Consider the following 11058-nt stretch of genomic DNA (forward strand, 5'->3'; position numbering starts at 1 on the left):
GCTATTAGAATAAAAAATATATTAAATATATTTCGTATGATAACAGATTTTTTGTTTTGGCCGCTTCCTGCATGAGCAGAGTCTAGCGCAAAACTAGAATTAGATAGAGGCAGTAGTTCTGCTGTATGCCGTTAGGTGGCGCTTTACAAACACTACTGTTTTGCAAAGAGGCAGCGCGCGCATTCTACTAACGCTCACCTCCCCAAGATGCTTTGTGCGCGTCGGCTTCATTTGTGCGCTACTGCGCAGGTACCCTGTCTTCTCCATCCCCCTCCCTCCTCCCTGGCGCGCGCTGCCTCTTTGCAAAACAGTAGTGTTTGTAAACAAAGCGTTGTTTTTCGCGGAAGCTACAGTTCGCGTAGTTAAAAATGGACCGTTGGTTAAAAAGTGGTTCATCTCATTAAGAGCTGAAAATTAAAACAAACTGTATACTGATGGAGTACTCTGTTGTAACTGTAAAAAACGTATAAATATAAAATATAAAAAGACTCTTAATTTGGCTCTCACTTTTTAATTTTAGGATTAGGAATTAATGGGGGTCCTTGTCACAATAGCGGCTCGATGAGGGGTCCTCGAGAAAATTTTGTTGGGAACCCCTGCCATAGTTTAACTCTGCGCCACACGAATAAATCCTTTCTTTCTTCTGTGCTAAATTTCACAACATTTGGCTGCCCACGTGTTCCAGGGTTATGAGAGGGAGAAAAACTTACTCTTGGGCTCCTCTGCTCAATCCACCAGAGAGCCTGTCTTCACATGCAGGGTGCCAGGGGCTTCTTGTCCATAGAGGCTAGTGGCGCAAGTTCTGGAGGGCGCCAGGGAAGAGGCGGAGGCTGGACGCGTCGCCTCTCGGCATCAGCTCATCTGCCCTTGCCCACCTCCACCATGCCGCACCGAAGCAGCACCGCGCCCGGAGCCTCCGTCTGCCGTGGCCCCCGCGGCACGAAGCGGCCAGCTGAGCTGGGAGGTGCCGCGTCCAGCCTCCGCCTCTTCACCGCCGGAGGAGCCAGCCGCCCTCCAACTGCTGCCTGCCTCCTCCAGCGCCACCGGCAGCGCTGTCCTCCCTAAAAAACTCGGGGAAACGGGGGCGCCGGAGGGAGCTTTGCACCACAGCGCTGCTGAATACAGTAGGCAAAGCTCTGTGAGCGAGAGAAACAGAATTCGTTGCGATCTTCACCCCTCTTCCTTTTCCCCCGGCCGGGTTTCTACATTTACCCTTCTTCTGACAGGTAGAAATTCAGCAGGTGGAGAGGATGCGAGTCACTGAAATTACGGCGCATTGCTAACTTAGATCCGCAAATTTCATTGGGTCTCCTCTAGGAGCACCGGAAACGACCCATAGTACAGTGGAACCTCGGTTTATGACCACCTCGGTTTACGAATTTTCGGTTTACAAACGCCGCGGACCCATCTGGAACGCACTAATTCACTTTCCATTACTTTCAATGGGAAAGTTCGCTTTAGTTTATGAACGCTTCAGTTTATGAACAGACTTCCGGAACCAATTACACCCATGCTTTGGGTTAAGTACGCTTCAGGTTGAGTACTCCGCGGACCCGTTTGGAACGGATTCATCCACTTTCCATTACTTTCAATGGGAAAGGTTACAGGTAGGTAGCCGTGTTGGTCTGGGTCGAAGTAAAATAAAAAAAATCCTTCAGTAGCACCTTAAAGACCAACTAAGTTTTTATTTTGGTATGAGCTTTCGTGTGCATGCACACTTCTTCAGATACAGTGAAATAGGAGTCCCCAGGCACTTATGTAGAGAAGGGGTGGGGAGGGGGTGGGGATGGGGAGGGGAGGGGGGATCACTCAGAAGGGTGGTGGAAATGGGTGATTGACTGACTGATAGCTGTTGATGACCGAAAACGACTGCAAATGGTTTTGCATGAAAAAGCAAGGGTTGAGATGGCGACCCCCTTCTCTACATAAGTGCCTGGGGACTCCTATTTCACTGTATCTGAAGAAGTGTGCATGCACACGAAAGCTCATACCAAAATAAAAACTTAGTTGGTCTTTAAGGTGCTACTGAAGGAATTTTTTTATTTTATTTCAATGGGAAAGTTCGCTTCAGTTTATGAGCAGACATCCGGAACCAATTGTGTTCATAAACCGAGGTACCACTGTAATGGATTGCTTTGAAGGCATTTCTGCACCAGGTAAAAGGCAATTTTGAGCCCCTCCCGACTTGTCCCGACCGCTCTCTTATTTTGCCCGACTAGTTGCCAGGAGGATGCCCGACCCCCCTCCCGGGCCCACCCTCAGCGTGAAACTACCCTGAAACTACAGCGTGAAACTACCTCCTCGGACGCATGGAGGTAGCCAGGACGTTTTTGGGGGGGTGGGGGGAGGACTTTTGTTGGGAGGGGGGCAGAACCGACGTGATTGGTCAGTTAGATTAAGTATATTTTTACTGTCTTACTTGATCTAACGGGGGTGGGGACAGCTGCCCACCCACATGGCAAGGCCCATGCTCGGATCTGGGGAGGGGGGCGGCAGAAGGGCGCAACAACCCCCCCCCCCGCTCAGGGCTGGGGTCGCTCCAGCGGCGGTGGGGCGCGTTCTCCCTTTGTTCTCTACCGCTTGCCCCGCCCCCTTGCGTGGGCGGGCGCCCCCTCCGCTCCCGCCCCAGGCGTGTTAGAGACGCGCTCCTCCGCTGGTGTTAAAACTCCCACGCTTTGGGACGCGACTGCGGAGTCGCGCTTTTTCACCTTTCCCTGACACGAATCCCAGGTGGGAGAAGATCTCACTTTTTCACGAGAGATCGGGAAGGCTGCGCCTGCCACGGGTGGGGTGGGGCGTATAATAAAAAGCGGTTCTTCCATCCCTATAACTCAGGGGGAGGTTTTGGAGACCCGCGTCGCCGGCGGCGGAGGAGGATGGAGTGTGTCATCCGAGAAGCCACCGTCGAGGATTGCGAGAACCTCATGAGCCTGATACATGTGAGTGCGGTCTTGAGTTCGAATCCCAATGACAGGTTACTCGCCGCTGTGAGAACAGGGTGCTGCTGGGCAGTGCCGGATTTACGCACAAGCTAAACAAGCTATAGCTTAGGGCCCCACTCTCTTGGGGGGCCCCCCCAAAAAAATTAAAGGAAAAAACCCCTGATTTACATTTTCAAAATATAAAAGACAAATAAAACCTACATACAGCAACAGTGCTTTGTGTTGTGTAGGCTCCTATTTGTTATGTGCAAATGGCTTTAGATACCCGTGAGGTCCACAAATTACCATATAGCCTATATTCAACACAAAAAACAGCAACATTTTGTCGTTGACAAAGGACAGCTGGACCATAGCTGTCAACTTTCGGATTTGAAAATAAGGGATCAGCAGCAGCCTCACCTGTCCCGGGACAGTCTACGGTATATCTAACAATCCAGGATAGCAGCGGGAAACGCCGCTGGAATAAGGGAATTTCCAGCAAAAAAAGGGAGGGTTGACAGCTATGAGCTGGACATATAAAGGGCCCCATTACCTTCAGTAGCTTAGGGCCTCATCAAACCTAAATCTGGCCCTGGTTTTGGACTCAAGTCGGTAGAGCACAAGACATTTCATCTCAGGATGTCACGGGTTCGAGTCTGCCCCTGCGTCGGGCTAAAGATTCCTGCATTGCAGGGGGGTTGGGCTAGATGTCCCTTGGGGGTCCCTTCCAACTCTACCGTTCTGTGATTCTACACCACTCATAGTAGATCACTTCTCTGAAGAAGTCTGGTGCACAGAGAATCGCGGGCAAGGCCTGGCCCAGCTCCAGGGAGCTTTTGAACGTTGACTTGAACGCCTGCTTTCCGTTCTTCATTCCGCCCAGGAAATTGCTGACTATCACCATTTACTGGAGGACGTGACGATCAGTTCTCAAGGTAAAGCTGGGGGTGCTCTCTCCGTGCCTAGAAAGAGTTCCAGGAAGTTTTGCTGCAAACTGCCTTTAAACTTGTTACAAAAAAAAAGTTGCAAATACAACTCAACCCATTGCTCTTAAGCAAGTGGCGATGCAGTCCCAAGTGTTGTTTAAGTTCCTACTTGTTAATATAGTTAATATATACTGGGACTTTTCTATTTCCTATTTACTGTATTTATTTGATAAGTTCTGTACACTCCTTGATTGTAAAACAAACAAACAAACCTCAAAACCGCTTCCAAAAAAAAGGTTGAAACAATAAAATCATCAATAAGAATGCTCTTCTTGAGTCCTTGAAACCCTCTAACCACTACACCACACTACCACAATTAGCTGGCTCTGCCTCTTTCATGGGTTGCGACTGCACCTGAACCAACGGCAAAACAGGAGAGGCCAACTAAAAATGAGCAGGAACTTTATGATGGTGAAAGTGGTTTGAAACCGGAACGGACTCCCTTGGAAGGTGGTGAAGTCTCTTTCAGAGGTTTTTAAACAAGTTTGATCGCCGTCTATTGGAGATTCTTGAATTGCGATTCCTGCATTTCAGGGGGTTGGACTAGATGACCTCGGGGGTCCCTTCCAACTCTGCAATTCCATTTGGCCAGGTCCAGAGCGCACTCGACCTAAAACACTTTTTCCTTCCTTGTTTTCCTTCCCGGCACGCAGTTCTAAAAGCGGACGGCTTTGGCAAGGACCCCTTCTTCAAATGCCTCCTGGCTGAGCAGCCTGTGGAAAAGGGATGCAAGCCAGGTGAGAGCCACCCCCACCCTAAGCTCAGCTCCTTGGTGTAAATTACTCCAAGGTGTAAAGTGCTAGTAAGTTGAAGGGACAGAGCAAGAGGGAGATTTTTTTTCTCCTACCGCCGATTACTCCTACCTGTAGCTACTCCATTGTATGAATGCTATTTTCCCCAATGCAGCTCGTCCTATTGGCCATGCCCTGTACTTCTTTGGGTACAATGTCAACCATGGGAGGATGGTCTACCTGGAAAACTTGTACGTGGTGGAAGAATTCAGAGGTATGTGAGAGCATCATCTGGGAGCGTCCAGCCAAGTGACAGCAGGTGTTGATGGTGTTGGCAATCTATAATATAGATTGTTGTTGTTTAGTCGTTTAGTCGTGTCCGACTCTTCGTGACCCCATGGACCAGAGCACGCCAGGCACTCCTGTCTTCCATTGCCTCCCGCAGTTTGGTCAAACTCATGTTCGTAGCTTCGAGAACACTGTCCAACCATCTTGTCCTCTGTCGTCCCCTTCTCCTAGTGCCCTCCATCTTTCCCAACATCAGGGTCTTTCCCAATGATTCTTCTCTTCTCATGAGGTGGCCAAAGTATTGGAGCCTCAGCTTCACGATCTGTCCTTCCAGTGAGCACTCAGGGCTGATTTCCTTCAGAATGGATAGGTTTGATCTTCTTGCAGTCCATGGGACTCTCAAGAGTCTCCTCCAGCACCATAATTCAAAAGCATCAATTCTTCGGCGATCAGCCTTCTTGATGGTCCAGCTCTCACTTCCATACATCACTACTGGGAAAACCATAGCTTTAACTATACGGACCTTTGTAGGCAAGGTGATGTCTCTGCTTTTTAAGATGCTGTCGAGGTTTGTCATTGCTTTTCTCCCAAGAAGCAGGCGTCTTTTAATTTCGTGACTGCTGTCACCATCTGCAGTGATCATGGAGCCCAAGAAAGTAAAATCTCTCACTGCCTCCATTTCTTCCCCTTCTATTTGCCAGGAGGTGATGGGACCAGTGGCCATGATCTTGGTTTTTTTGATGTTGAGCTTCAGACCATATTTTGCGCTCTCCTCTTTCACCCTCATTAAAAGGTTCTTTAATTCCTCCTCGCTTTCGGCCATCAAGGTTGTGTCATCTGCATATCTGAGGTTGTTGATATTTCTTCCGGCAATCTTAATTCCGGCTTGGGATTCATCTAGTCCAACCTTTCGCATGATGAATTCTGCATATAAGTTAAATAAGCCGGGAGACAATATACAACCTTGTCGTACTCCTTTCCCAATTTTGAACCAATCAGTTGTTCCATATCCAGTTCTAACTGTAGCTTCTTGTCCCACATAGAGATTTCTCAGGAGACAGATGAGGTGATCAGGCACTCCCATTTCTTTAAGAACTTGCCATATTTTGCTGTGGTCGACACAGTATATAGATAAAGGATTTCAAAAGAGGTCCTGGTGGAACTGAAGGAGAAGGAGCCCTTTCAAAATTGGAAGTTGCTCCTGTTTTTAAAAGAAGTTACACCTCAAAGTAAGACAGGCGTAATTGTGCAACACCCTCCTATTTCCCTACCTTTTATATAAGTGAAAACATGCATTATCTGAAGAAGTGTGCATGCACACAAAAGCTCATACCAAAATGAAAACTTAGTTGGTCTTTAAGGTGCTACTGAAGGATTTTTTAAAAAATTTTGTTTCTTCTCAGACCAACACGGCTACCTACCTGTAACTACCGTATGCATTATTATTATTTTCCTTACAACTCAGCACAAGGAAGAGCCACACGGCCGGCGAAAATTGTTCCCGTCCTCTTTCCTCCCTTCGTAAATCAAGAGTAACTTTGCTGGCGTTAAAATGGCTCGAATGATTCTCGCTTTTATGCTGCAGTTTAAACAACATATTTGGACTCCGACACAGCCCACTGAGAGAGTTGAGAATTGTAGAGTCAGAAAGGGGCTTCCAAGGGTCATCCAGTCCAACCCCCTGCAATGACTTTCTGGCGAATGTCTGAAGAATCACACCAATTCTAGTTCAAAAATTGGATTCTTCTGGTTTCCCCCTGCTGTGGTTCTATTTATAATGTTTTACAGTCCAATGTTTGACTATTAATATGTGTGCTTTTTACAGAATCCCCAAGGTTTTTGGTGAAGTTCTTATTCGGAAGCTGGCATCCTCCAGCTGTTTTGGACTACAACTCCCATCGGCGCTGTGGCTGATGGGAGTTGTGGTTCCAAATAGCCGGTGGACGCCAGGTTGGGGAAGGCTGTTTTTCTTGCGGCTCATACCGGCTCCTCTTTCTGCCTACCTTCTCCAACAGGGAAAGGAATCGGGAAACAGTTATTGAGCAAAGTAGCAGAGGTGAGTTTCCAGCCTGACATCCTCGTTATATTTTGATCACCACCTGGGATCTATAGTTTGCAGCCGCCTCCTGCTCCCCGAAAATGCGTTCCAATTTCTGGGGGCCCCCACCTCCAGCCCAGGATACAGCCCCTACATCAGAATGAGTAATAGGGTTACCATCCTTATTGAATCGTAGAACCGTAGTGTTGGGACCCCCAAGGCTCATCTAGTCCAACCCCCCCCCGCACTCGCTGCAGCCCAAAACATCTGGAGTGCCCCAGATTGGGAAAACAAAGCACTCAGAAAACAAAGCGCTTCCAAACAGCGCTCAGAATCCTTAGTGGACTAGAGTTCCCAGGATCCTTTTGGGCAGGGGGAGCGAATCATCATCATAATTTATTTATTTATATCCCTCCCACCTGGCTGGGTTTCCCCATCCGCTCTGGGTGGCTTCCAACAGAATATTAAAATACAATCATCTATTAAACATTAAAAGCCTCCCTAAACAGGGCTGCCTTCAGATGTCTTCTAAAAGTTTGGTAGTTGTTTCCTCTTTGACATCTGATGGGAGGGTGTTCCACAGGGCGGGTGCCACTACCGAGAAAGACCATTACACTCATAAAGTGTAGTGGCGTTTGCGGACAGGCCTGAAAGAAATCTGGGAGGGGGTGGGCCGAGTGTAAGCTGAGTCATGGGCCGTGCCTTGAGTTTGATTGACAGGCACATCTAACTTAATGTTTGTGTTGCTTTCGATTTCACCAGTCTTTTGAAAAGTTCCGAATCCCCACCCACCCGCCCTGACTTTAGGCTTTAGTCGACGCTGCTTGCCCGACTAGCGGGGGTCGCCTGTATTCAGGGGTCCAGTAGGAATTTTTCCACTTGGCTGATTGGCTGTTGCCATTTGGTTTTCGCCTACTGTCAAGCAATCTGTCACAACTTGTTAGGTTGGCCGTTAGGCTTTGGTTAAATGGTATTGGAGGGGCATGGCTAAATGCCTACCCCCCATTATTTGCTCCTCATAGAAGTATTCCGTTAAAGGAATCCTGGGGCTCAGGGACTCTAGTCCATCATCCGGCCATAAGCAAGGATGGTGTGTCCATTACAGAGCCGAGCCTTGGGGAACACTCCTTGGGGGAAGGAGAGTATTGAAAAACCGTACCTCCAATCCCTTGGGGTGTTTACTTGACTTACCAACCACTAGGTAAGTCGGAGCTGGTCCTGACCCAAATGGTCAGATGGATAATGGTCCTGCCCATCGGGCAGATGGTATGGTCCTGACCAAAGGGTCAGATGGAAATGGTCCTGTCCCTTAGGGTGGACAGATGGATTAACCAAAGCCTAAGCCAACACTCAGAATTAAATTGTATTTTAAATAAAGTTGTGGCCAAAATAATGCCCAAAAACCAAACCATAATTGTTGTGTCCGTTGTGAGTTATTGGGATTTCTTGGGGCCTTGACACGCAAGGCCCTCTGCCTGGTTCCCTGTAACCTCACTTCTCGCAGGGAGGGAACTGCCAGAAGGCCCTCGGTGCTGGACCTCAGGGTTAGGGCTGAACGATGGGGGTGGAGATGCTCCTTCAGGTATACTGGGCCTTTGAGGCCGTTTAGGGCTTTAAAGGTCAGCACCAACACTTTGAATTGTGCTCGGAAATGTACTGGGAGCCAATGTAGATCTTTCAAGACCGGTGTTATGTGGTCTCGGCGGCTGCTCCCAGTCACCAGTCTAGCTGCCGCATTCTGGATTAGTTGTAGTTTCCGGGTCACTTTCAAAGGTAGCCCCACGTAGAGCGCATTGCAGTAGTCCAAGCAAGAGATAACCAGAGCATGCACCACTCTCGCGACACGAGACACTCTGCGGGCAGGGAGGGTCTCATCCTGCGTACCAGATGGAGCTGGTAGACAGCTGCCCTGGACACAGAATTGACCTGTGCCTCCATGGACAGCTGTGAGTCCAGAATGACTCCCAGGCTGCGCACCTGGTCCTTCAGGGGCACAGTTACCCCATTCAGGACCAGGGAGTCCTCCACACTTGCCCGCCTCCTGTCCCCCACAAACAGTACTTCTGTCTTGTCAGGATTCAACCTCAATCTGTTAGCCGCCATCCATCCTCCAACCACCTCCAGACACTCACACAGGACCTGCACTGGTTCTGATTTGAAAGAGAGTGGCATGGGGAGTGTTTTCAAGGCAAGGTCCTAGAATTGCCGAGTCGGAAGGAACCCTAAGGGTCATCTAGCCCAACCCCCTGCAATGTACCCAGGGCCGGATTTAGGTTTGATGAGGCCCTAATCTATTGAAGATAATATATCCAAATTGTCGCTGTTTTTTGTGTTGAATATATGCTATATGGTAATTTATGGACCTAATAGGTATCTAAAGCCATTTGCACATAACAAAATACCGTATATTCTGGCGTATAAGCCGACCCCCAACTTTTCCAGTTAAAATATAGAGTTTGGGATATACTCGCCGTATAAGAAATACGACTCGGCGTATAAGACGACCCCCGACTTTTGAGAAGATTTTCCTGGGTTAAAAAGTAGTGTTATACGCAGGAATATACAGTATGTATTTTATCAAAGTAATCGTTGAACTGAAATATAATTAAGAAGTATATTAATAGTCAAATGCAATTAAGAAGAAGCACATTAATGGTGAAATAATTATCAAGCTCTAACTTAAAAGGATTTTTTATTCATAACTAACTTCATAATGCAAATACAATAACAAAAGCTCCTCTAGAAACACAATTTACAAAGACTTATAATCTAGTCTGTAGAAACTTGCTACAACATGAAATAATAAGAGGTGTAAATATATGATGCAAACTACTAATAATTATAAATAGCAGAATGTAGGCACCCTATATCTAGAAAGGAGCAAAACAGTGATATTTTAAGGAGCAGGCGAGCGGGGGGTGGGGTGGGGAACATGACTTACATCATAGGAGCCTACACAACACAAAACACCGTTGCTGTCTGTAGGTTTTATTTTATTTGTTTTTTTATCTTATATTTTGAGAATGTACATCCAGGTTTTTTTCCCCTTTAATTTTTTTTGGGGCCCCCAAGAGAGTGGGGCCCTAAGCTACAGCTTGTTTAGCTTATACATAAACCCAGCAAACCTTTGCCATTCTCTGCAGTGGCGTAGCGGGGGCGGGGCGATGGGGGCGGGTCGCCCCGGGTGCCACCCTGGAGGGGGGGTGACACTCAGTGCCCACCCCACTGGGGAACATTTTATTATTATTATTTTCTGTTGCATGAGGTTTTTCAACTGTTCTTATATGTTCTTTCAATGCTGGTTTCATATCTGAAGTCGGTTTTGTTCTGTAAGCTCTTGTTTTTTTGAAATTCATGTTTTTCACTTTTCGCCAGAGCCAAAGCCAAAGCCGTGGGGGGGGGGGGTAGACAAAAAAAAAATCCTGAACACCGGGTACCACCTGGGCTTGCAACGCCTCTGATTCTCTGTCCTCCTCCTCCTCGGACGTAGATTGCCCTGGAAGCCGGCTGCGCGGAGATAAAGTTTGTCACCATGGAATGGAACCGGCAGGCCAAGGATTTTTACGTCCGCCTGGGGGCTCACGATACCACCAACTCCGAGGATCTGCACTGCATGGTTCTGGATAGGGATGCCTTGCAAAGGTTGCGGCAAGGCGGGAAGGAGAAGATCCCGCGCTGAACTCCCTATTAAATGGGAAGGTGGAACAGCGCCCCCTGCTGTTATCCACAACAGAGTTTATATCATACATAAAGAGTTTATTTCACTTAAACTAACTAACTAACCTTGTTGGGAAGAGGGAGAGGAAGGAAGGAATTTACAGGAGATTTCTTTCTGTGAAATATTAGAGGATTCCATAGCGAAATACAGACTACATCCTATATAATAATGTCCATGTTGTCCCTGCGTCCAGATGTCCCGTGTGTCCCTGGGTCACTGCGCATGTGCCCCAGGGATACAGGGATTGGACAGCAGAGACTGCGCGCGCGCACTCTCCCCCCACTCTGCCTCCTCCAACCGCCGCTCCCGCCGGGGTGGAGGCCGGCGAAGGCCTCCTCACAACCCTCCCTGGCCGTGAGGAGCAGCGGTTGGAGGA

The 11058-nt window shown here is 48.1% G+C and overlaps 1 protein-coding gene across 1 annotated transcript; it reads left to right on the forward strand.

Moving 5' to 3' along the window:
- Positions 1-2609: 2609 nt before the first annotated feature.
- On the forward strand, positions 2610-10818 carry LOC118094982 (thialysine N-epsilon-acetyltransferase). The gene is made up of 6 exons (XM_035135810.3): positions 2610-2939; positions 3805-3856; positions 4561-4644; positions 4814-4912; positions 6942-6982; positions 10455-10818. The coding sequence occupies exons 1-6, from the start codon at positions 2877-2879 to the stop codon at positions 10641-10643; spliced, it is 528 nt and encodes a 175-aa protein (XP_034991701.1). The 5' UTR covers positions 2610-2876; the 3' UTR covers positions 10644-10818.
- The last annotated feature ends 240 nt before the right edge of the window (positions 10819-11058 follow it).

Source organism: Zootoca vivipara, chromosome 12 (genome assembly GCF_965207765.1).
Source record: "Zootoca vivipara chromosome 12, rZooViv2.hap1.1, whole genome shotgun sequence".
Lineage (NCBI taxonomy): Eukaryota > Metazoa > Chordata > Lepidosauria > Squamata > Lacertidae > Zootoca > Zootoca vivipara.

Bases quoted from the DNA above. Each gene is read 5' to 3' on its own strand.
- LOC118094982 (XM_035135810.3), top strand. From the start codon at position 2,877: ATGGAGTGTGTCATCCGAGAAGCCACCGTCGAGGATTGCGAGAACCTC. The intron at 2,940-3,804 runs GTGAGTGCGGTC...CATTCCGCCCAG, and splicing joins ACCTCATGAGCCTGATACAT to GAAATTGCTGACTATCACCA. The intron at 6,983-10,454 runs GTGAGTTTCCAG...CCTCGGACGTAG, and splicing joins TATTGAGCAAAGTAGCAGAG to ATTGCCCTGGAAGCCGGCTG.